The 24,739-nt window shown below is 46.6% G+C and overlaps 9 protein-coding genes across 9 annotated transcripts; 4 read left to right on the forward strand and 5 right to left on the reverse strand.

Moving 5' to 3' along the window:
• Window positions 1-93: 93 nt before the first annotated feature.
• On the reverse strand, window positions 94-2,753 carry CTRU02_205785 (lipid acyl hydrolase; the record flags this gene model as incomplete). Its single annotated transcript, XM_036733843.1, has 4 exons — window positions 94-795; window positions 869-1,232; window positions 1,300-1,366; window positions 1,439-2,753. The coding sequence occupies 4 exons, from the start codon at window positions 2,751-2,753 to the stop codon at window positions 94-96; spliced, it is 2,448 nt and encodes an 815-aa protein (XP_036574429.1).
• Window positions 2,754-3,926: 1,173 nt separating this feature from the next.
• CTRU02_205786 (uncharacterized protein) lies at window positions 3,927-5,157 on the forward strand (the record flags this gene model as incomplete). The annotated part of the gene is made up of 2 exons (XM_036733842.1): window positions 3,927-4,896; window positions 4,955-5,157. 2 exons carry the CDS (start codon window positions 3,927-3,929, stop codon window positions 5,155-5,157), a joined length of 1,173 nt encoding a protein of 390 aa, XP_036574428.1.
• A 532-nt stretch (window positions 5,158-5,689) lies between these two features.
• CTRU02_205787 (uncharacterized protein) lies at window positions 5,690-6,419 on the reverse strand (the record flags this gene model as incomplete). The annotated part of the gene is made up of 2 exons (XM_070204614.1): window positions 5,690-6,024; window positions 6,128-6,419. The coding sequence occupies 2 exons, from the start codon at window positions 6,417-6,419 to the stop codon at window positions 5,690-5,692; spliced, it is 627 nt and encodes a 208-aa protein (XP_070061718.1).
• Window positions 6,420-7,123: 704 nt separating this feature from the next.
• CTRU02_205788 (feruloyl esterase B) lies at window positions 7,124-8,845 on the reverse strand (the record flags this gene model as incomplete). The annotated part of the gene is made up of 3 exons (XM_036733840.1): window positions 7,124-8,270; window positions 8,323-8,458; window positions 8,509-8,845. The coding sequence occupies 3 exons, from the start codon at window positions 8,843-8,845 to the stop codon at window positions 7,124-7,126; spliced, it is 1,620 nt and encodes a 539-aa protein (XP_036574426.1).
• Window positions 8,846-9,949: 1,104 nt separating this feature from the next.
• On the forward strand, window positions 9,950-11,860 carry CTRU02_205789 (uncharacterized protein; the record flags this gene model as incomplete). Its single annotated transcript, XM_036733839.1, has 1 exon — window positions 9,950-11,860. The coding sequence occupies one exon, from the start codon at window positions 9,950-9,952 to the stop codon at window positions 11,858-11,860; it is 1,911 nt and encodes a 636-aa protein (XP_036574425.1).
• Window positions 11,861-12,194: 334 nt separating this feature from the next.
• On the reverse strand, window positions 12,195-13,050 carry CTRU02_205790 (endo-1,4-beta-xylanase; the record flags this gene model as incomplete). Its single annotated transcript, XM_036733838.1, has 2 exons — window positions 12,195-12,594; window positions 12,680-13,050. 2 exons carry the CDS (start codon window positions 13,048-13,050, stop codon window positions 12,195-12,197), a joined length of 771 nt encoding a protein of 256 aa, XP_036574424.1.
• Window positions 13,051-15,318: 2,268 nt separating this feature from the next.
• On the forward strand, window positions 15,319-16,473 carry CTRU02_205791 (uncharacterized protein; the record flags this gene model as incomplete). The annotated part of the gene is made up of 2 exons (XM_070204615.1): window positions 15,319-15,931; window positions 16,373-16,473. The coding sequence occupies 2 exons, from the start codon at window positions 15,319-15,321 to the stop codon at window positions 16,471-16,473; spliced, it is 714 nt and encodes a 237-aa protein (XP_070061719.1).
• Window positions 16,474-17,384: 911 nt separating this feature from the next.
• CTRU02_205792 (uncharacterized protein) lies at window positions 17,385-18,387 on the reverse strand (the record flags this gene model as incomplete). The annotated part of the gene is made up of 2 exons (XM_036733836.1): window positions 17,385-18,109; window positions 18,165-18,387. 2 exons carry the CDS (start codon window positions 18,385-18,387, stop codon window positions 17,385-17,387), a joined length of 948 nt encoding a protein of 315 aa, XP_036574422.1.
• Window positions 18,388-19,781: 1,394 nt separating this feature from the next.
• CTRU02_205793 (rta1 domain protein) lies at window positions 19,782-19,922 on the forward strand (the record flags this gene model as incomplete). The annotated part of the gene is made up of 1 exon (XM_036733835.1): window positions 19,782-19,922. One exon carries the CDS (start codon window positions 19,782-19,784, stop codon window positions 19,920-19,922), a length of 141 nt encoding a protein of 46 aa, XP_036574421.1.
• Window positions 19,923-24,739: the final 4,817 nt, after the last annotated feature.

Below are 24,739 nucleotides of genomic sequence, written 5' to 3' on the forward strand. Positions count from 1 at the left end.
CTTATTAATTTGAAAGCTCAACAGAAGACAGTGAGTTGTGTTCATTCAGCGTCAATCTAACGTAGGTCTGGGCCTAAAGAGTTTGCTGTCAATCTATATCCTCCAAACAACTTCGGTTAATCTCCTTGCAAAGAAATTCGTTCGTGTCTCTCCCGGAAGCGCATTAATGAAGTTGAAGTCATCCCCCCTGCCCTTGGTTGGAACCAAATGATTGTATCCATCGCGTCCCGCATTGCTCATGGACAACAAAACACGTTTAAGCACCTCCACTGTTTTGAAAAAAACACCTTGTCGTAAACGCACCTTGTGCGCGTTCTCATCGTAGAACTGAAACAAAATGGCAACGAGTGATGCAGCTACTGGAGTTGCAAACGAAGTGCCAGACATCACAGTCCATAACCCAGCAGTGGTACCCTTTCTCATTCTCTCGGTTACTTTGAACCCATTACGCTCCGCTCTCTCCCTTAATTCTGGCGCTGAAGGCCAGGTTGATTCAATGTTGCACCCAAGAACACTGAAGCAGAAGTCGGAGTCAGACGTTTTGGCTGTACTGATATTGGAGATGACCCCAGAATGGTCAGTCGCGAAAATCTTAAAAATTCCATGTGATTTAGCAGGGAACAATGGCCCCACGATCTCATTCCCGGAGTTGCCGGTCGCACAAAGAAGTATGACGTTGTGGTTTTGTTGCACCTTTGAGATGGCAGCTTGTAGGTTTCCCGACGATGGTCGTTCAAACCCGAGTGAGAGAGAGATTATATTTGTCTGCCACACGTCAACGGCATACACGATTGCCTAATAAAGTATGATTAGCCATATATTCAATCAACTGGGCAACTTTCTCGTATCTTGTGCCTCCATGACATACCCTAGCAATCTTCTCTTCGACAGCTTGATCCGTTTTGATGGATGAATGATTTTTACAAATCCGTGCCACAGATAGTTCTACTTCAGGAGCAATCTGAAGCACTATACCAGCAATAAATGTTCCATGCCCATCCTCGTCAACAGGCGTTACGCTGTCACCCTCAAAATCTTTGAACAATGCCTTTCTATCGGAATCTCTATTGCGCTTCCAACCACTATTCGAGATGAAAGGATGGGTGTCATCGAGCCCCGTATCAATGACGGTAAGGCGGATTGGCTGCATGTTAGGATCATACCGACCGGCAAGAATCGATTTGCGAAATTGAATAAATTCGTACATTCGTTTTTTGCTTCCCTGAATAGCACTTTATGCAAAATTAATTGACGCTCATTAAGAAGCTTGGGAGGCAATTATCAAATGATTCAACTTACCTAACATCATTTGATGGTAAATTCACATCCAATAGAATGGATGTCGATCTTGAGATCATGGTGATGTCTGATGATCGAAGTTCCATGAGCATAACGCCGACTCAAACGCTTCATAAAACAAAGCTGTGGACACACTCACTGGATGATATGGACATGCTCGTCTCTGGCCTACGTATATCTTGTCCCAAGGCGGCATTTGAGAGTCGATTCTGCCTTTCTTGTTGTTCTTGGGCCTTGCGTATATCTTCTCTTTTCTGCTGCAGCATCATCTTCCAACGGAGCTTGACAGTGTTGTCGAGATTTGCAATACGCTGTTGCGAATATAAGTCTCCTTGTTGCATAGAAGACCGGTATATCTGAATGCTAGGTTCAATGCAGTTGTACGTTGCATTTGCCTCCCTATGTTTGTTGAGGTTGAGTCCGTAAAGACCAGCTAGGTCCAATCGTGTGTTTGTAAGATCTTCAAAGACTTCGTACCGTAATTCTTTGACTTTTTGTTCATCGTTGCCTTTGAGTAGTGCGCGTATCCGAAGAGTAAGAAGATTAGATTTCTCATGAAAAGATATAGAGGTATTCTTGAGAAGTCTATTGCAGCATTGGAGCACATCCGCAAAATCCTCGTCGATCCCTCGATCTTGGTCGCGTCTTGTGCAAGCATTCTTGACAGCAAGGTTCAGTGCTTCGTAGTTTTTCGTGTATGCACTTTGCGCATCTGTTTTAGCCCTCTCATTGGCAACTTCTAACAAAGACGCGACGAGGTTTTGCCGGGCTGCTAAAACACGCTCCAGGTCTGGCGGCCTTGCGTTTTCTCTTGCTTGTAAAATTTCTCGACGGAATCTTTCCGACTCGGAATACTCGCCTAGTAGAAAGTAACAAGCCCCTAAATGCTCCTTTGCACAAATTATATCTAGATCTGTTCGAGGAAGGTCCCTGATGTGTTCCCGAGTAAGAGCTGATAGCAGCATTCTCGCTGATTGAAGAATTGTCGATCTGTTTGGGTTCCTCATTGGGTTATACATTTCAAAAGCCGCAGAAATAACCCGTCTGAAGTCCTGCCGGCTGAAGTTTCCCCAATTTTCAACGGTCATATTTTGCGTGTTCTGCAACCCAGACGCGGGGCGAACTGTGTTGGCCTGGTCAAATCCCCCAGTACCTTGATTCGTCCCAATGATGGGTTGATAGGCAGTTCCATCATGATTAACCAAGTTTCCTCCTGCGTAGAATCCATTTGGGGATATCCGTGGCAAGCCATTTCGGCCGGCGTTCTGCAGCCCAGCATCCACACTTCGTCTTTGCTGTGACAAAACCGGAACATCCAAGCTGTTTCGGTGTTGATCGTGTGTCCCATCATGGAACAACCCGCTGTTTACCGGTCGTACGCCGTTAAAACTTAGAGATCGGCCATGATGAAGTTGTGCTTGGTATCCCAAAGCGTAATTATTCCCGCCCGACATGGCTCCAGTTTAGACGTCCTCAGGTCCGTCGGACTTAAGATTATGCCTCAATGAGAAGCAGTTCGATGATTGAAGTATTCAATTAGCCGCGAAATGGAGATTTTCTAAAGCGATGCTTGTAGGCAGAGAGCAAAACAACACGATCAGGTTCCTCTTCTTAAAATCAGGCTATCGTGCTTTGCCGCGGGGCTCTCTGTCATCTGAAATGTGTCCTGGGAGTCAGCATATGCATGGCATAGCCGCCTGGGGCATTGCCACATTAGTAAACGTCACATTATCTGCATGCACAGCACAAGTGAATCCGCTCACCCTTATCTTAGGCTGGATGATCAAATCAGAGATGAACCCCCAAAACATCAGTCAATTCTTTATATATAACAAATGCAATCTGAAAGACCATTATACATCTTTCATACTGAGCCACGGATGTCTATGGTACCTATACTAATGATTTCAAGTTTTACAACTTTGGCACGTTGCAAGCTGCAGAGAGAGCCGCCGGGCAGGGTTTGACCTTCGCTTATGTACGTGAATGGCACCTGCATTTATCGAACAGAATTACCATGCATTTGGCAATGCACAAGAACACATACTTGTTCGGAAGAAGCAAGATGTCCGAGAAAGAGGAGTATGCTATTGGTCACACAGCTTGATGTCGATAAGAAGGAATTGACAACACCTGCACTCATGAGTTGAAGACCACAGAATGAGGAGAACTGGATGATTTCAATCAAACCTCACTGGTCCTCTCGGCTACGCCGGCTTAGCCTCTATTCTTCAATAGGAACAACTGCCGACTGGCAGGCCAGCCAGTATAGCGTCGGAATGTTACACTGTCTTACTGCTAGACGGTACCCTCATTTTGGCAGGGTTATCCATCACAGCCTGATTTGAATTCTACTCAGTACCTCAAATGGGCGGGTAGAGGTGATGTCCACATTCTTAGATGAAAGATGACAGGTAACTAGCCTGTATTCCACTGAGAACTTGGCCTTATGTTCTACAGCCTTTGAGATTTGACCTTGTTCAAACGACTTTCGTACATCGCTCATACACTGTAGTTATGCCATTTTCAAAGACGCTATCTCAGGTATAGAAAAATGGGCGAGGAATTGAATCGTATTGGTTTCTTTCGCCGATGACGGAATCAGTGATTCAAGGTCTCAGCCTGCTATGGGCCTCAACACCACGAACCCCGCCATTGGGCCTACCACAAGCCCATGGGCTCACCCGTCAAGAAGCACTCCAACTGGAGTCGTCAGCTCTCTACGATTGGTCAAAAGGCAGGATGAAAACACTCGTATAACTATTACTCAAACCCTTCCACGCCCATCCAGCACTTGGGTTGCAACGGCGACACTTCACGGTGACTTCCCGGCTACTCCTCCTGCCAGATCGACCGGCGGAGTGAGCAATGGCCAAATTGGAGCAATAATAGGAGCAACATCCGCGACTTTGATTGGTATTTTGGTCGTTGGCTGGTATTGTCTTCGTAAGCGGCGGAAAGGCCAGTCGCTTCCCAAGTCGTCTCGTTCAACCATTTCGCCTTTCTCATCACCACCATCCTCGCCCAGACCTATTCCCCCTCGAACACACTCTTCGTACGTCAGGCCAAAAGTACAGCCTTATGAAGGTCTACGCAGTGTTCCTCCCGGACCTGATTTCAGTAAACCTCCCATCCCTCCGTCCTTCAACGGACAGCCAGGAGATTCACAACCAGGAGGTTCGACTTCAGCGCCAAATTTCAGTGGACCACCCATCCCACCAACCTACATACCGAACTTTCAGAATTCATCATCGAATCATACATTCCACCCGCAGTCAAACGTCCCACGGTCCAATGTCCCGCAGCCCAATACACAAAGTTCACAGCCATTCGGCGAACAACCTGCCCCCACGCATAATTCTTCAGCAAAGCCTGATAGTAAGCCTGAAGACAGTGGGGGAGAAATCAAAGGCCAAGGAATTAGAGATGAGGTGGCTCCGCAAGTGATCAACGTCGACCCTGGCCCATCGACTCGTGATAGACAGGGATCTGAGAGTCACAGAGCAACAGCAGTACCTAAGGCCTCCAGTAATAATATCGAGAGAAGCAGAAATGGTAAACAAGGCAATGGTCCAGTTTCAGCCGGCAAGGTTCAAGGTAATCATTCTTTTTTTTCCCCTGCTAAATATGAATATTAACCTATTTCATTGTATAGGCCATTATGAAAGTCGACCCAAAGAATCTAACAAGCAACCACCGGCCAGGGCCCAGCCTGTACCTTCAAGCAAGCCTAAAGCAAAATCGCCCAAGGTTTTTCACGATCAGAAGCCACCGAATGCGCCGGTAACCAGAGCAAGACGAGATACTAGTGAGGCTTTCAGCGTGTCCATCATGAAATATGTTGCAGGGCGCAAATAACACGGAGAGATAGTGGAGTTGAGCGCGATAAAATTTCGACCTTTTCATCATCTTTTTGATAATTGCGAAAGCCATCTGTGAAATAGTTAATATCACTCAATCAGTTATTTAGGCCTAAAATCCATAGGCAGGCTTAAAGATACGTCGTACTTAGACATGCATACGAACTTCATCGTATACCCACGAAAGTTTGTTTTCACACGGCTTGTAAACGACAATCTACCAGGAAAATGACCCGAGACGGACTAGAGCTAGTCGTCCCAACTTTTCCATATAGAACAAGTTTCCACAAAACCGAAACGTAGGTCCTGATCTGCCCATCAAATAGCGCTCCCTGATTTCCTTCACCATATCGTAGATCTAATCCTCCAGTTGCCTACCTCATGGTCACTCATGCAACCACAGCATCAGTCGCCTTCCTGCTCTTAAGTCTATGGATCTTGCAGGAATCGCGGTCAGCCTAAGTATCAGCCCCTATGCTCGCGTCTGTAGAATCTGCAATAGAGCTTGACCTCCTTCGATAGTGTAGAATTCATCCAACCAGTCCCAGAGCAATAATCACACCACCAAGAGCACCACCAGCGATACCTCCAATAATTTTGGGACTGGCATTTGCCTCGTTTGTAGCTGTAGGCGCAACTACTGTCGGATCAGGTAATAGGGAGGTGCTACGTGATAGAGACGCAGATGCCGACGCCGCCGAATCGTTCACCACCTGACCTCCTACAATTCGCGCTCCTCTGCCTTCTCTGCAACATGCCGCCGCTTCAGCGTCTGCGCCGCAGCAATAGCTCATGTCAGCGCACTGGGTGATTTCCACATCGTTCTCGCTCATCAGAAACTGGCGTCCCAGAGTGTCGACGGACCCTACAAACCAAACGACATGTGTTATCATTTTGTCCCATTGAGGTAGCGCCAAAGTAAGCTTTTGAAATGGCATTGGGTGATTGCTTACCTGGTATTGGGTCAATACACAGCTTGAGGCAGTTTGGATGCTGCCACGTGGGATCGGTACAACTCTCTCGCCAAAGCTTTCTCTCGGCCGTGTTCCAACAAAGACCGTAACCTCGACAAACATCCAGATCAGTGTCATTTGTAAGCCTAAAGCACATGCTGTGGGACGGGCCCGAGCAAGGTGCATAGCTATTCTTGTCGCTATTCAGAAACTCCGAGTTACGGTCCACCCCATTGGGCGTGTAACATTTTCCAAACGCGACTTGGGCGAGGGAGGCTAGTATGATGACCTGGTGAAGGGCCCTCATTGTAAACCCAGTTCTTTTCGCAGGGCCAAACGCGAAAATGAAGAGAGACAAGTGGGAAACGCCACAGTTGGACGACAGTGGAAATTATCGGTTTTATGGAGGAAGAATCTAAGGTGGCTGGCAGCCACCACTCAGTTGTATTTGCCAATTACCTCGTATGTTGCTTGTTTCCTCCCTTTTCTTTTTGGTATGGGTTGCGACGCAGCTGAAAGAAAGGTATTCGCTTGTCCAATCTCTGTTGAAGTTTCACACCAGGATCAGCTTCCACATCCAATTCAGGAACGCCACGCGCGCTGCATCTACAGGGCTGTGCAGGCATCCGCCAACCATGATGCAGCTACTCGAACAACTTTAAAAAGAGTGCAGTAAGCTCGGGCGAACGTTACATCTTTAATCAGAGGATGCCAAGTTTTCTCTTTCGTCACATGACTGACATGTCGACCAACGGCGAGTTGAGGTTAGTACTGGCAAATACCTATGTGCTTGAACCTGTATGAGGCATGATGCTCCGAGTCAGTCTTGTATATTGTAGGTTACTGAGCATAACCGCGGAAAAGCTGGCCGAGCTTTTGTGGTATGATTTGTGTCACTTACATCACCGTTTAAAGATGTTTAGAGGGGTTGTTCAAGACATACCTTATAAAACTACTTCAGGATACAGAATTGAAGAACTTCAAGATAACAGTGTATTAGGTTTTGAACACTCAGCACGAAGCTTTGCAGCTCCAACTTTCTACCTTCCTATGGTCTAAACCATTGCCTTGATATACATTTCGCAAAGGGTATCTGCAATGCCGACGTTGAAAATCTATGCCCAGGCTAACAGTGTCATTAACAAACTTTGTCCCTGTCACGGTTTCAGGGGCAACTCCATTCTCGGCCCAGTCCACAACAGCGGCAAGGACATTGTGCTCTTTGTCGAAAGGGAGGTTGTCCGCAACAGCAGCAGCACCGCCTCCCTGGCCAATGATCCATGCTCCAGGGCCTGTTGTGCAGTGCATCATACCCGATATCTGGAAATAGCGCACAAACTGGTCCATCTCGGGGTTCTGCAGACCCATACCCTGAGCCAAGCGATCGTAAAAGATAGGCGTCCGGAAGCTTGAAATCTGGTTATCCTGTAGACCATGGTATATCAAGAGTTTCCCGCCCTTGTTCTTGAACGCTGACAAGTCTTTGGGGTACGTTCTGATGTTGCCGGGATTCCGCTGTTCAGCAAAGACGCCATCCTTTTCGAGCGTGTAGGTCGCCGGGTCCCATGCTGGATTGTTATAAACAGCATATCTGAACCAGTTTTGAGAGAAGGCGAATGGGTTGCCGCTATAAAGACCATCGGCGGAATTGAGCTCGCTGCCAGGGTTCATACCCGGCGAGAAGAAGCTTCCGTTGGCGTAATGAGTGGGACTGAATATTTTCCTCACAATTTCGACTTGAGTAGTAGTAAGACAATTAGTGTTGCCAACAGCAGAATTGCCGTTGCACAGTAGAGCCTCCGGATCGAAATGACACAAGGTTGGATCTTCTATAATGCCGTCTTCCACGCCATCGATTTTGTCACATTGTTTTAGCACCTCGTCGTGAATAGCAGTCTTCCAAATCGTTGGAGTGATGAAATCCTTTGAGTCGGTAGCCCCAGTGAGAGGGAAGAAGCTGGCTCTGTGTGAGTAGAGATTGTTAAAGTCGACCGCAGGAGCGCCGGCCACAATGCCATCAAAATCATCAGGAAACATATCCGCGGCTTGAATGCCTTGACGTCCGCCCAGTGAGCACCCTAAATAGTACGACCCTGTTGCTTCGCGTTTGTACAGTGATTGCGAAAGTTGTTTGCCTGCGACAACGCCAACATGAAGTCTGTAGTTTCGTTAGTGCATCTAACTTGAGTTTTAAGTTTCCTGTCACCTACGCTCGCCATCCAAAATCAATCACCACATCTTCGTTGTTGAGAAACTGCACCCCGGTAGTACCAACATGTCCGTTGTTCGTACCCACAGCGGCTAAGCCATGGGCAGTGGCATATGCGAGATCCTCGGTGTGAACGCCTTAAATCTAGTCAGAGATGCGTTCAAGTTTCGACCACAGCGTTACTTACACCCATCAAGACCCCCGCCACCCACGGTCACCATACGGCCGTTCCAGTCTTCGGGCAGCCATGCTTCAACCACGACTTCTGATCTGGCCGATGTTGAGATGTTCAAAGCAACACGACACAGATTCGCTCTTGCAACTTGGCTTCCTCGGTTGCAGGAAGCATCCTGATCGGGGAAGGTGAGGGTGTTGCCAGACGTCACGTAGGCCAGCAGGTTCGCGGTTGAGTTGGAAACCGTCAACTGAGGGTTGAGAGCGAGGCAGTCATCTTGGAATTTGGCAGTTGACTGCGGTATTAGCGTCAGAATGGCGATGACGATAGGGGTTAATCTGCCAATCATATTCGATCAAAAGGGTGCAGTGTTGACAGGAGACATTTGCACTTATTATCCAGTTGGTTAAGGGACGGGAGTCAAGTGTTGAGAAGTCCGATGGGAGAAGGACGACCAAGTGGGCGACGCTGTGTGTTAGCGTGTTTATTATCCGGACAGCGGGGTCTTAGGGTCCAGGGTGGGGGAAGCGGGGGAAGAGGGGAGAGCCCGAACAGGGCAAGTGGTACTTGGGTACTTTGCGATGGGAATGAGTGAGTGTAGGGTCTATCCCTGGTGAGCAATCAACGAGGAAGTGATAGGCTACCCCTCACGATTGGACTTTGAAATAAAGTTCATTCTGCGACCAATGCTACTACACACAAGGACTACTAGGTGACTTTCCTTAAATTTATAGATCAAATCAGGGCCCTGACATTTTAATGAAAATAATGCCAAGAAGGGACGTTTTTCGTCGTTATACAATAGCCGAGATTCCTTTCTCGGATTGGCAACCAGTCAAATATACTTTATTCACATAGGTTGCCATTGCCAGTTGTTATAGTCATTGTGGTGGTAGTTGTTGTAAGTCGTAATTCCGGGGCCCACAGCGGAAGCTCCGTGTAGCAAAACCCAGAGGGCCGCCAGAGGCTGGGGACTACAAGGGGAGGCCCCCTGATAATAGCATCAACCCGTCGTGATACACTGCGCTGGGCTTCGCTGACCATGTTGGACAATCAATTAAGGGATCGGGTCTCGGGGTCCCGGGGGTGCTGAAGGGGGCGCTCCGGTAGTTTTGCTAAAGTTCTCCACTCGGAAATTACTCTAGCATCCGAAGCCGTTTGTACTGCGAATCTCTACTACAGAATGCTTTTCAGCCTTTATCTCTCTTATTGTTAGTGATGGTGTCTAGCTTGCGCTTTTTCTTGTGTGAGAGCATGAGGTAAGCTATGGGCAATGGTTAACCCCGGAGAGTGAGAAACAGGGGGACGTACGATGGCCGACATTTGGACCCCGCGTCCTCATTAGGCAGAAATCGGCGCGAATTTTTCTTTTCCGCTTACTCTTCGGCTTCGCCTTACATTAAACCCCCGTTTAATGCCCAGCAATCAAGCAGAAGGGACTCAAATCGCCGATATGGAAGTCCCCGACTTGGAGAGATGGTGGTACGAGCCTGAGCCTGAGAAGCTGCGTTGTCTGGTTTGCCAGCAGAGCTTCGGGCAGAATGCTCTCATACGCACCTTTAGAGTGGCATCGACAGATGCCTACCAAGATCGGAGCTTTCAATGGAGCAAAGCCATCAATACACACATGGGCTCAATGGTTCTCCTCTTCGATAGGCACTTGGAATGCATCCATAAGGCACAGGTCCCTCTTTTCGCCATTTCGCATGTATGGGATCCCAAGGTATCTATCACACAGCAACGTCGACATCGTCCCTCCCAACCCTTGGACGTGAGAAGGCTTGTCGTAGAAGAGCCTATGCATATTTTTCGCGGATGCCAGAGGTCTGCTGAAGGGTATTGGGAACTCTGGCATGACTACTTGAGTGTTCCCCAATGGACAGACATATTGAAGAATCGAATTCTTCAAGTCATACCAGACATCTTCAACCGGGCGCATACAACAACCGCATATTTAGACGACGTTCATCTACATCATGTTCACCAACTACAAAACGGCAAAACACTTGATGAGCGTCTGTCGGGTATAACTGGCATATGCAAAGCAAAGTGGTTTAAGCGAATGTGGACGGCAATGGAATTCGTTCGCAGCCGACAGGTCAGGATGATGGTTGCAGACTATTTGCTCCTTGAGCCTTCCAACGATCCCATGCTCCTCAATAAGCTTCACAAAGTATATGACGAAGAGGTTCAAAAGTCTGGAGACAGTGTATACTCCCTTGAAGCTCGTGTCAACATGATTTCGGGAAACCTGGTTCCGTGGTGCTTGGGTCCTCTCAGAGAGATCCGCTTTTCGCAGCCCACAAACTTTGGCATGGCCTTCGCATTGCTCTCAAAATGGTTGTACCGTGATGGGATCGACTTCCTCCACGCTCTCCGAGGAATCACTAGAGCCCCTCAAAAAGCAATGACGGGTGGATTCTATCCAGAACTCGTATCTATAGCTAAGGATTGTCTCCTAGCAGGCGACTATAGCCCGCTTCTTCTAACCCCAAAACTAACCGTATTCGATCGACGTCTGCAACCTGAAGAAAATTACAACTTCAACGATGTCTGGACTTGGTATATGGGCAACGAAGTTGAATCACCCCTCCACCCAGAAGGAATCTCGTTAGATCCTGAAGGAACCGACATGTCCGTGAAACTTCAGTCTATCGGCGTGGTAGACATGATTATAGTGCCTCCCTATGGAGATCCCTGGTCTCATTTTGCGTGGTGTATTGAAACAGCTCTCACCTTGACCGGGCCGAACCTGGATCCCTTCATAGCCACTCTAGGCTCAAGACTGTTTGGGGCGAACACAGACGACATAATTCGGCATCTCAAAGACAACAACCTCGTCGATAAGTTCAGTGAGGCTTTACAAGCGCATCGCGGAAGCTGTTTCTGGAAACCTTGGCAAATTGAGTCTCTCGGTCTCCAAGGAGACGCTGTTCTGCATTGGCTCGCAGACGCCTTGTTGATGACCACCACCGTCGAAGGTTTCAGTCATGATCGTCTCGAACTTGTCCATACCAGGTTTAATACCATGCATTGCGGCCCGCATGCTTACATTGCCACGATCACTTGCTCGCACTGCCGGGCGACTTCTTTATTCCGCGTCGGATTATATGCACCCACATATGAGGTTCGTGGTGCCCACGCATGGAGGATCCCTGGGCTCCAGTATCAGTGGTCACATCGCGGCGGCATGGCCATATTGGAGAAAAATGGACTTGTAGTCGGTCGAATGATGTGGGCGACGCCGTCCTGTGATTGCCAGGAAACAGAAGTGATTGAACTGCAGATGCCGGACTTGCCTGATCCACGTTACTACATTAAGTGGGGAGACAAAGAGAATACTTTTGGAAAAGATGTTAGTTGACATTGTCATTCATCTGTACCTTCCATCTCTACATCGTCACGAATAACGCATCTTTTATCCCTCTGTTCGGTGATGTCATCCCCAGTGCCCGAACACACACACATACGAAAGAGTCAGAGAACACGCATGATCAGATAGACCTTTTAACATTATCTATCCTAAAAGATCATGTTTTGACTGTTCTAGCAGCCTCGAGATCAGCTGGTTTGTAGTATCGACACAGCTCAACTAGAGCCCAGCCAGCTGATTGCAGAAATAAAAACACTATGGAAGTAAGGGATTTGATGCCCAGTCAGGTCGAGATGGACTTGGCCATCGCAACAGGATCAAATATTTAGGCGACATTGAAGGAAAGAGATCCCGACCCGGAAAACCCTTCAAGAGTAAGCATCTGGAACACAGGGGCACCAGGTTTCAGACCCATTGACTTCCAAGAACTGAAATGCTTGGCAATGTTGATGGTGCCTCCGGTAGTGCGAGCCGCCCGGCGGACAGACCAGTACTGGTGGAAAGAAGTTGCGCCGTAGATCTTGGGAACGTTGGAGTAGTAGAGGTCGTAGACGTCGTATACGCCGCCATCGGTCGTGACAGTGCCGACAGGCTTGCCATTACCAGGCTTGCCAGAACCGTGGGCGTCGACGACATACCATTCCGTGACGGGGTTGGTTGTCCAGCCGTACGCGGCCAGCGTCCAGTCGCCGCTGGCCTTGAATGAACCCGACCAGGTCAAAGAGCTAAGAGACAATGAAAATGTTTAAAAATCAAACCACATCTCGGAATGTGTTGTTGGAAAGGGGACAAGACAGCGGTAAAACTTACCGAGGCGTGGTAGACCGGTACCCCTTGCCAGCCAGAAACTCCTTCTGGGCGTCCCAGGTCAGACTCCACTGACCGTTGTCATCACCACTGGTGTATTTGACATTGGCTTTTTTGTCGTTGTACACGGAATAATAGAAGCCCGCTGTGTTGACGCCGTCCTTGCTACCGGTGAGTGTGGTGGTTGACCTCCGTTCAACCTCAGTAGAGTTTTCCTCTTGAGTGGCGCTTATGATTTCGTGAACATGCTGGAGAAATTCTGGGGAATGTTTCAGGAGTTCGATAGGAGCGGCTTCGTCTGCTGCCGGTGCAGGCGCTGCTGCAGCGCTGTTGGCTGCCAGCAGAGATAGCAAAATACTTTGAAGAGACTTCATTGTTGCGGGTAGGCGGTTGTTGATAAATGAGCGAAAGCCAACAATTAGAAGTAAATGATGGAATGGCAAAGTGAGGTACTGTTGTATTTCTCTCTTGGCACGCGGAATTCATCATGATTAAATATTCAACATGTTTCTTCCTGCTTCTCCACACAAATTAATTGAGGTGATTGACCTTGTCACGATCTAGGTGAAATCATATCGATGTGACGTTGTCCTAACGTTCTAGTTCTGTTCATCTCTCATCTTACTGGCATCGTCGCGTTGCATCCCTGACATCTAGCGCTGTTTTAATGGGGTAGAGTCTTCGGTGATATTGGTTATTGACTACAACCAGGTTTTGAAGCCAGGGTTCGAGTTGATTGTTCCCGGGACTTGCCCCTCGGGTATTTTACCATTCTGTCATAGCCAGTTCGGTTTACTAGACCACCAAATAAATCCGAAACGTGACTAAAGGCAGACAGCTAGAGAGATGCTACACAACGAGTATTGTACATTTGGACCATAGAAATGACGAAGACCTAACAAGTCTGGATTATTCTTTCTAGACAACGTTCTTAAAATTGGCAAGCTCTGTACCTGTTTTGCACTGACACGAATACGAGCGTCGGCAACAGCTTGCCGATTTCTAGGGGAACGTTTGATATTGAGGCATGACAGCTAGGTAGTTACAGAATTTTCCGGAATTATTCCTGAAGTGGAAGGACTTGAAAAGTCAGGCCATCGTCTCAACATTCCCCGCCTGGTAGATTGTATACGAACTTTGCGAAGCCATCGGAACTCCTTCAGTTGTATTCCAGCTTGAAAGATCAACCAAAACGGTCTGTACTAAACAAGTAAAAACCACTTTTCCCAGGGAATACGACCCACATTACTAATGTTTACAAAGTGCGTCAAAACAACGCAACGTCAATCGAAGCGAGTTCAATAATAGAGCACCAAAATCAATTTTTAACATCAAAAGCCGGAATAAGCATAACGTGTAAAATAAAACGTAGAATCATTATTTCTCAGTAGAGCAGTAACTTTGATAGAAACATGCTGCCTATGCCTTTATATTGATCAGATGAGGAATGAAGTACAGCAGATCTGAACGAATCTCACTCCTCGACTCAAGCTGTATCCAAAATCTGAAGCATAATAGTAGGATGTGATTATTGTATATCAAGTCTATCTATTGCTTTGAAGTTATCAAAGGCATCGAGACTTGATCGCACAGCCATGAGTAGCAAAGTGACTGTCAATGGCCATTGGGCATTTTCCCAAGAGCTGAAGAGTCAGTTGATATCAGACTCTGATTGCGTTCTTTGAAAAGCACGAATCTCCCCCACCTGGAGTGAAAGATGGGCCTGTGACGAGAGATTCAGTGGGACACCAAGGTTGACAAATCTCAAATCAGCTACCGGCTGCGTTATCAATGCATTTATTGCTACTGATTACTACTGTTAAATTCTGTCCACGCACTGAAAACCCGCCCTACTTCCCCCAACTGAATCTTCAAGGCTGTTGGCGACAATATCATGCTCTCCAGTCTCTTTTCGCTGGTTTCACATCTGTGACGTTAGTGTTCTCGGGATTGTCTGAAGAAGGATGCATGATGTTGCTGTCGAGCACTTTGTCGTTTTCAGCGACTGTAGTCAAAGACCTCTGTATGAATTTAACCCTTTATCGATAGAAAGTCTGGTTAGGTTCTATGTTCTCCCCATGTGGCCTGTGATCGGATAAGCTCATTATATATGTTTGGATGGTTCGGGATTTAGCCTGCTTGCTGTGCCTACTTGATGTTGGTTTCGGAGGAACAACATCGTTTGAAAAGCAATAGGAGAGCTCTTGTCGAAATCAGAAAAAGAAAGTATCCGGTCATTTTCTGCAGAGTAAAGCTTTCCGTGCATTCGGTGTGTTTTCTTTCATTGTGCAGTCTCCGACCAGAGGTACTCTATTCGGAGGGTAAAGATTGCCTAATCAGGAAATTCGGAGGGTTCGATAGCGCCACTCATGACCTTTTTATTATTTATTTGCGCCCTCTACATCCTCTACTTCCTCTGGATTTGTCGAGCTCAATACATCTCCGAGAGACTTGAGCTTGTTTGTCTCGTACTAAACTGATAGACGCACGCATACAAGTCTAGATGGTGCGTCATTTCAGGTTTGATAAATCAAGAGAAGCTGAAGTTGGTACAGCGGCCCTGTCCCGTGGCATGCATGCCTGTTAACTTGCAGTAGCTAAACATGGAGCACTCCGGATCTGCACCATCTATACCACCTACGATGCGAGCTTGGATTCGCCAGCATCGTGGCCACTACAAGTCGTCACTTAAGCTTGTCGATTCGCTTCCCACGCCGCCGGTTCCTGGCCCGGACTCAAGCGACATCATCGTCCACGTTTCCTACGTCGCGCTTGAATTCTCCATCGCTTACTTCATGGACTTTTTTCCATCTCTGCAAATTCTACCGCCTCTTATCCCCGAGCTCTGCGTCTCTGGCACGGTCGCCAGCGCCGGCGGAAAGGCCCCTGAGGGACTGCGGCAGCCGGGCACCCAGGTGTTGGCCATGACGGACCCGATGAGCATGGTGTTCTGTGGTGCAGGTGCGCTGAAGGAATATATGCGCTTGCCGGAGGCCTATGTGGTGCCGCTTCCGAAGCTCAACACCCATGTTGACGAGCACAGTGCTGATGGACATCCGACACTCAGCTTGGCCCAGGGTGCTGGGCTCATTTCTAACGGATCAACAGCCCAGGCTACAGTTAGAGCAGCCAAGGTCTGCTCGGGCCAACGCGTGCTCATTAATGGGGCAAGTGGGAGTGTTGGCCATATCGCTGCACAGCTGTGCCGTGCTCGGGGGGCCTTCGTTGTTGGAGTTGCAAGTGGTGTCAATGAGAGTTTGGTTAGAGGATATGGAATTGACAAGGCATGTTTCATCTTTTGTCATGATCCAAAAACTTCTTGGATAGAATTGCTGATCACGTGTTTGTATTAGCAGTTTGTCGACTACAAAAAACATTCTTCGCTGCCCGACTATCTAGCCTCGACTTTTGGATCACAGCCGTTTGACTCTATTATAGACTGTGTGGGATCGCACGCCCTCTACACAAACTCGCCAACCTATCTACGTCCAGATGGCCCTTTTGTTAGCGTCGGCGCTTTCGGATTGGGAGATAGTATATTGACACAAGTGGCTCAATGGTTCATGAACACCTGGCGTCCAACTTGGCTCGGGGGTATTCCTCGACCGTACATCTTCTTCAGCAATACTCCCAAAATACATGAAGTTCTAAGTCTCGTGGAGATGGCAAACCAGGGAAGGCTAAAGGTCATTCTAGATTCCGAGTTTGATGTGGAGGATCTTATACCTGCGTATGAACGTGTCATGAGCAAGAGGGCCCGTGGTAAAGTCCTCATCCGCATGCATTCTGGAGAATAGTGCAGTGCTCGGCTGTTACAAGGCCAAGACAACGACCCATACTCTCGCTGCTCCCGAGCTGGCGCATCCTGCGTTATGAGCGCTCCGAGGCCACTCGTTCGTTCTCGCATCAGCCACAACGCCACGCGTCAGCAACAGGGGCCCCAAAGAATGCAGATGACATAGCTGCTACCGCCATTAAACGCCAGCCAGTACTCAGGTGGCCTCTTGCTACATTCAAGAGCGTGATAATACTGTTTTACGACGTCAAGACTACATAGCTACCATTGAAAGGGAATATTACGGAGCCGAATACGCTGTTGTGGCCCTCGGATATTGACTCGCTTGCGGGGGTTGCGTTCCAGAACTTGATGTAATTATTCTTCGTTGGATACAAGCTGCTGGATTCTTTTATGTGAATAAACCTAAATTCAGAAACAAGAGCAGTGTAATGCAAGCTTTTTCCGACACTTGCTTTGTTATGGCATCCCGGATTTTTAAAGTGCCGTTGCCCTGATTCCATCGTCTCTAGGCTATGCAAACACTATATTCTCGAAATGAATCTATCTACAGGTAGACAGCCTCCACAAATATCGTTCAGCTGGACGTTATGTGATAACAAGGCAGATCATAGTACTTGTTCCGCGCCACCGCTTCGTTGCGCTGGTTGACTCAGCTAGCCTTGGCTAGACGCCAATGTTATCTTGGTTGCTTGAATTATTTATCTCCTATGGGCAATGAAAGCTACAGCAAAAACATCTGTGGTTCCCAACAATGCTCAGGCAAGGTAAGAATCCTGGTGAGGTCAAGTGACTGGGGCCGGAGTGACCGGAGCGCACTTCTCTCTCGAGAATGCTGGGGGCTATACTTCGGTGTTGAAAAGCAGTAGTATTGGCTACATCAACAAGTCTCTCAAAATACCTGCCGCCTTCTTAGAAAACCAAACTGAGAATGGTGAATATGACAATGCCAAATCCCCATATCGTATATTCTGGATTGGCGGCAACAGAACTAACTGTTGTCGCGTTCACTCTCATACAGAGCACATTTGGCCTGCTAATTTGGCCGTTCACAATGTCGATCCAGGTATTGAACATGAAAAGCTGCAGGTTATGCGTGGCGTTGTGATACGCTGCAGCAGCTTCAGACCCATTGATTATTCCTGTGTTCATTTCGAAAAAGCCGTCCCCGCTCATGAATGATTCGGTATCGTTTCGGGTGTTATTCCCAGGCTGCCCGTTGATGTTGAACGTAGAAAGCCCAAAGGGTGAATAAGTGTCAAACTCGGGCTGTAAAGCGTAGCCAAACGTCGCGCTACACTCTGGGATCTTGCTCCATATAGTTCTGGGACTCCCACAGCGACCCGCTCTCAGATTGTTACCATCGGTGTCGAGTTTTGAGCGGCAGTCACTTCCTAGGACGGCCTCACAGTCGGATGTGTGCGTGTTGCTTTCGTTGTATAGGTTTGTGATGTTTGGCGGAAACACCGTGTCTACCGTGGTGATGCAGAAGGGGGACGTTGACCCACCAAGTGTCCTTGATATGTTTCCGCCACCCAGCCAAGTAAAGTCGTAGGTGGTGCTAACAAAATGCGGGTTGCTGATCGATGGGAACCTAGACGCGAGGTGCGGGAGCGAAATGTCGGTAACGTTAACACCTGGACCCGAAGTAGTCAGCAATCAATTCGTTGCAAGATAGCAAGGTATGCTTACGCCACGTCCACTCTTGTCTGGCAAGTCGTGGATCATTCCCACGTGCCCATTCCCAGGGTTTCAAGGTGATAGAACGTGTGGCATTTGGCGCGCGCATAGCTTCTCGATAAATCTCTAATGAACGATCGTCTAATGACGGCTCAGACCTTCCCAATGTTCCCCCGGGTCGCACCACCTGGCTCAAGGCCTGCGAAGCAATCATAAAGGTAATGTATCTCTTCATTGCGCGTGGTTGAGGTGCTTTTACGAAGCCCTTTTTGTTCAGGTGCGATTGCTAACTTGGGGTAATCGTTCGGGGTGCGTTTTAATAATATTATCGCAAGTCAATTACATTGCGTCACAGCCAATGTTTCCTCTGCCTGCTGCTTTCATCAACTCGTGGCAGCAGTCCTTGCGCCCGATGCTTATGTGGGATTGCCCCAGCTACGTAAGCCTAGACGCTATTTTTCTGTAGGGCGAGCCTCTTACAGTCCGTTTCGTGGCGGTGTCATCAAACCCAATGTTTCTTTCTGAACTTCAGTGGAATTCAGGCCCGTGCCAGAACCCGATTATCCGCCCGTTTAAATCGATTTTTGGCACTACGCTGTATTTGGTCTTTCATAATTGAAAGCAGTATTGTGCAGACGCGTCTCTTGGTAGGCGGCTGTGGGAGTTGTGATGACGCGGGTGAAACTCCTGGAGCGAAGCGCGCACAGCCGAAGGCGACACACGTCGGCAGGCGCTGATCGACGGCAGCTGGAATGAGATCTGCTTGTGCGCCACCACTGATGCTAAGAGGGTACTGGCTGCCTACGGTCGCCCGGGTTGTAGTACGAATAGGTTGTAGATATTGTGATTGTTTGTTGTGCTGAGTTCTTGGTGCTGTAAGATCAGAGAGCCTAGAGCATGAAGACCAGAGGGGGTTAGGGAAAGCCCTTGGATGTGAGTGCAAGCTCTGCGCGACGACGACTATGATGGTGCAACACTCACCGACTATATGTCCTATCAATTACAAATTGCCATAACAAGAAAAATAAAGTGAAGCTCATCAGAGACATATTGTGTGAGCTCTAACCAACCGTAAGTTCTCATGTTTGCCTTATGGGGAGACAAAAATAAGGGTTTTTTTAGGTCCGCCTTGTTAGAATACACAACAAGGTGGTTCAAGCGTTATCGACCCATCAGGAAGCGGATCACATATTTATTTTGCCTCACTTGTGTGATATCCATAATGTGTAGGTTGAGGAGGGTGAGGCGAGTAAGGCATGTACGTGAATGAGGCCGCATTTACTAGTGGAGTGTTGTAAAGCGCCGAGGGCGAACTCCTTCCTCGAATCTTTGGCACAGTAATTGGGTGCTCTGGAATTACCATGTTTAGCTGAGGTGTGCAACAGTGCTTTTATGACCGTTAGCTAAGCTAAGCGGAGAAACTTGGACCTGGTTGTGTACCTGTGACTGGCTGTCAAATGTGGGATGAACCGATTTCTAAGATACCTTAGACCATAGCAGCTTCAAAGCAAACACAGCACAATCAACCATGTCAATTTGGTAGTATTGTTTTCCCCTCTGTCGCAACTTCATCCCAGGTAAACAGATTACGTGGCGACCGAGACGGTGATCATCAGCACCACAAGCGCCATGAGCGCTGAAAAGTTTCGCGCAGCTGTCGAAAGTGGAGAGGTCCCGGTTGACTGTCACGATCAGGTGTTGCGGATGGCCTTCATCTACTTGGACAAAGGGCTGTGGGATGGCAACGGGGTGTTCAGCATTGCTCCTTGACGGAAACTTACTCTTAACACCACAACTCTCCTTCCATGTAAGGCGCCGAATGGCGTCAATGTCAAGTGCTAGGAAGGAACCGTCACCCTTCGAGAATCATACAAAGTTTGTGAGGAATCTCGGCCTCTGAAACGAGTAAAATCGATGCAGAAAAGGAATAGTAAGATAAAGCTGCCGCTGTGCAAAGTCGACTATTGCCGTTGCGATCGAGCTTATAGATGAAACGCCGCCCCTCCGCTTGCAGTTAACTTTTCAAACCCCCTTTTTTGCTGACGGATTTCCTTCATAGTCTACGTGGCGCCAGGATTCCGTACCAGCTCAACAAAATCAATCGACTGCCCCATGACTGCTTTGAATTTTTACCCCGCCAAACTCTTCAACGGCGTGTTAATGGGTTTGTGTTGTTGATATACGAGGAATTTGAAAACGACTCCGCTTTTCAAGTGAAGGTGTCATGACTTCCTCGAAACCCCACTGAAAATTCGAAAGTTGACTTGGAGAAAGGTTTAAGCTACATGCAAGAAAAGCTCAAGGTGTTCGAAGATGTTTTAATGTAACAATAAGAACAATAGTTCAGCGATGTTCCACGCTCTGACGCTGTCAATAGCGTAGTTGCTTCTCTAATAGCGGAATGACGCCTTAATTGGCTGAGAAGATTCACCATGCTTGTTAAGAAAGCAGCCATGGTTTTCCTGCCACCTTCACCTCTCTCGGCCACAAGTTCAACCAAAATTTCCGCCCTTCTCAAATCGTATGTTCGTTGCTAAATGCCATGGCACGGTCTTTCCCTTTTCATACCCCGCAGCGACTTCCTGATGTAAGTCGCGAGATATGCCAAGATCATTTGATCTCAGGGATATCTAATCTTCTAAGCCAAAGACTCCCGTTTAGTCGAATCCATCTTCAACCAACAAAACCGAAGGTTTTTTTTTTTTTTGCCAATGAAATGCAGGGGCTTGATTTCAAACACCTATGGCTGACGACTCGCCAATTTCTTGACTGTTCTGTGACAATCTGAAATATGTGTTGTGCCCCTTTTTCCGGACAACAGAAATTGAATAGCAAAACCTCAATGAGCCTCAAAATTCCTTTTCCCCCCCTCGACAGAAGTAGCTTGCCCGTTCTCTCAAAAAGCATGTTCCGATACCGGGAATCGAACCCGGAGCTCTCCGGAGAGCGCCTAGCTGTTCGTTGAAGAACTTCTGACGATGAAAGCGGAGTATGTTAACCGTTACACTATATCGGATCAGTTTACAAAATTTTGCATCTTACCTGTCATGAAAAGACGTATTTTTGATGACATTGATTGAAAAGAAATACAGAAGTTTGAATAGTTATTAAACTTAAAGATAATCACTAATTCATTTCTACTAGAGACAAATATCTTGGGATGGCAAGGGGATGCGTTGAGGAGGTCATCCATCAACTCCAGGAGTCGGCTACGACTTAGTTCAGTGCATGCGCCATGCGCGTTAATCATAATAATCATTATCGCATCTTCATATCAATCGGTTAGACAGGTAACAGGATTCTTATTTCAATTAAGGTTAAGTACTTGAGCTAGAATTGCGTCATATTTTCCTTTTTGGCAAGTCTCGGCGGCGTCTTTCTAAAGCAACTCTCTCACTATCGGGCGACAATATGTCTTATGATGATTACTGCTATTCAAGGGTAAGGAAACGTACAACTGTTACACTTTCGTTTCGATAGGCATTCAAATAATATAAGTATAATCTCTGATAAGAGTAGTTTTCAAGTTGCTTTAGAAAGGCAACAATGGCCTAGTTTTAGAGTTGTATGGGGACGATGACGCTTATCAATATCTGCTTCATCTGTCTATATGATTTCAGTTGAGCTTCGCCGTGAAAGCATAGTAGCTTGCAGGCAGGGACCATGACTAACATTCCAACGACTGGGAATGGCCTGGGAATCCTGAAGGTGGTGTTGATGTCGTCGATGACGAACTAGAAGAGAGATATTCCGCATCTTGGTGCCAAGCTTATGAGGAGTGAGTTGACCAGTACAGTAAGGCTTTTGAGGTCAACGAGTGCCAATAGGGTGCCGATAACGATATCTTCTCAGACGTTTCAGAGCAGCATGTTTGGAATGATAATGATGCGCTGTTGGCTGCATGGTTAGCTCTGTAAGATAGCGTTCACCAAGTTCATTATGGGCCGGAAAATAACGATGAATATCAGTTTACGTTTGAGCGAGAGGGGATCGATATGACCTTGGCCCAATTCATCGAATCTGTAAAACTAGAAGAGAAACCATTGTGTGACTCTTCTGAAGCTAGATAGATTATCTGACTTGAAATTCTAATTCTATTTGGTCATATCACTGGGACGCTATCGTCTTCTCTTGCGACCAAGACAGATTTAGGGTTACTCACGAATTGGTAGTGTTAGATTAACGCTCTTTAACTGTTGAGTTGTTTCTACAAGCAAAGTAGTTAGAAGAGAGATAAAAAGTAGATTATGGAGCAAAATTAACAGATGGTAGAGGGGAGAGAGTTAATGAATAATGGGGAAGTGAGTGGAAGGTGCTCTGCGAGGGAAAAATCGTCTCTATAATAACTAAAATAATTAGAAGAGAGAAGTACCTAAAAGGGGTACTTGATTAGTTCGAAAACGTTTAAATTGCCTTTGAGTGGCTGAATGTACTCAGGGCCTTGTAACTATTGCCTCATGATACTGATCAAACAGGGCAATTGAAATTATTTTGAGCGTGTATATGGGACTCTTCCTGAATGTGAGCCAATTTCCTGGAAGCCTGTACCCAATGCAATCTTTAGACGGGCCTTACGAGATGGCGGAAACGGGCCGAGCTAGCCCCCTCCACAAAATTGTGACCTACATGTACCTAGGAACCCGAATGCCAGAGACAACGGCCGTTTTCCATGTTCACCGCTAAAAAAAAAAAAAAAAAAAGGTAGGAAACATCAAAAGGTCATATTCCTTCCGTTTGTATTGCGATAGTTGGAATACGGAGTCGTGTGGCACTTCCAGCCACACGCCCGCCAGGCTGAGAGGCCCAAGCCTCCCAGACCCACGTAACAAGCCAAGGGGGAATATCCCCACCTTCTAGTCAACAACACCACTTTCAACTATCATAAACTATCGATTAGAACTAATTTATTATTATTTATTATTAACGAACGGAATTCCGTTTCACCCCTTATAAAACCTATACTAATCAGTAGTAAACCTCATAGTTACTATTAATTTAGTTAACTTTATAATTACTACTCTACTACGGATAAACCGCAGATCAGCAAGGTTAATACTAGAAGAGACGACTTCTTAAACTAGATACCTAAGCCTAGGTAAAAGTAAGGATTTCGTACTAACGAGAGAAGAAGCGAGAGTAACTAGGATCTACGGAAACTAGTAGAAGAAAGCTTCTTTTCCTCGAATCTACTAGCAATCCGATTATTCGAGTAACCTAAGGACTGCTACGCTTACCCTAGGCGGGATAAGGTTAATCGCAGCTAATTATCGCTAGCAAGAGCGTTCTATTACGCGTTTTCAATTATTAGAAGAAGAGACCTACCGAATCGACGGTCCTCTAACCTCTTTACGCTATAAAGGCGAAGATTTACAAATCCTACAAGGGATAACAACTTCCCTAACTATAACTATCCCCTACGCGCGGTGCTAATCACGAAGCGCCTGCTAGTTTCTTAATAAATCCCTAGACAAGGTGCTAACTACGAGGCGCTTGCTATAAGAGACCTCCCTACTAGAAGAAGAATACGCCGAAAGGTAAGTAGAAACTACTAGCGGTAATCTGCTTATATAGCTATACGTATATACTTCCGAGGCTATAACTTAGGAGAAACGTACGTAGTTATAAGCATTATAAGGCTAACTATCTACTAGATTCTAAACTTCCTAATAGTAAGGAGTAAAGCCTAAAGTAAGAAAGAAAGATTTACGAGAAAATCTATGGTAAAACTCTCTCCTTACTAATTCGAGACCTATATATACCTTTATACCCCTCGAGAACATTAGCAAGAATAGCGCTAACGGAAATAAACGACGAACCGACGAAAATCCCCGATTTTACGATTCTTTCCCCTTAGAATCGTAATATCCCGAATCGTCTTTTAACTCCTACTTTTAAGCCTATATCTTATACTAATCGTAGCTAACGCAATTAAGGATTAGAATTTAAGATTCTAAATAGAAGTAATCCTTTTATATTATTAGAATAAAGCAAAATTTACGAGAAGGATTGCTTGCAAGTAGCGTTATTATTAAAAGCTAATTAATAGTCCCTATCTTATAAAGAATCGAAAGTATAATCGATCTAGTAGTATAAAGCAACTAAGTAATTAACTTTATAAACGCTAGCCTATAGTAACTAGGTTTTTATATAGGTTTCCTACTTAAGACTTATAAGAAGAGGAATCTTATAAGCCTCGAGCTATAAAACAAAGTTTCTCCCGATTTTGCCGACTAGTTAGAAGAAGACTTCTAGAACATACCTCCCCTAATCCTACGATTCTTTAAAGACTATTTAATCGGTAATAGCGTTTACATCGAAATAGATAGTAAGAAAATCTCGAAAAACATAGCATTAGCCTTTAAAAAGGAAGAATTCTACTACTAGTCACCTTAAAAACTTAAACAAGGCGTTAAGAGATATCGCAACCTAAAGGCTCTAATAAAAGACCCCGAATTCTACGAAGAGATTACGAGACTGGCAACAGTAGCTAACAGCATAAGAAGAAGAGTCGAACCAACCCTATAGCCACCTCTTCTATAAGAACAATAATAGTAGCAACTACTATACCGACCGCTATATCCTACGGT

The sequence above is a fragment of the Colletotrichum truncatum genome, assembly GCF_014235925.2.
Source record: "Colletotrichum truncatum strain CMES1059 chromosome Unknown Contig_0003, whole genome shotgun sequence".
Taxonomy (NCBI): domain Eukaryota; kingdom Fungi; phylum Ascomycota; class Sordariomycetes; order Glomerellales; family Glomerellaceae; genus Colletotrichum; species Colletotrichum truncatum.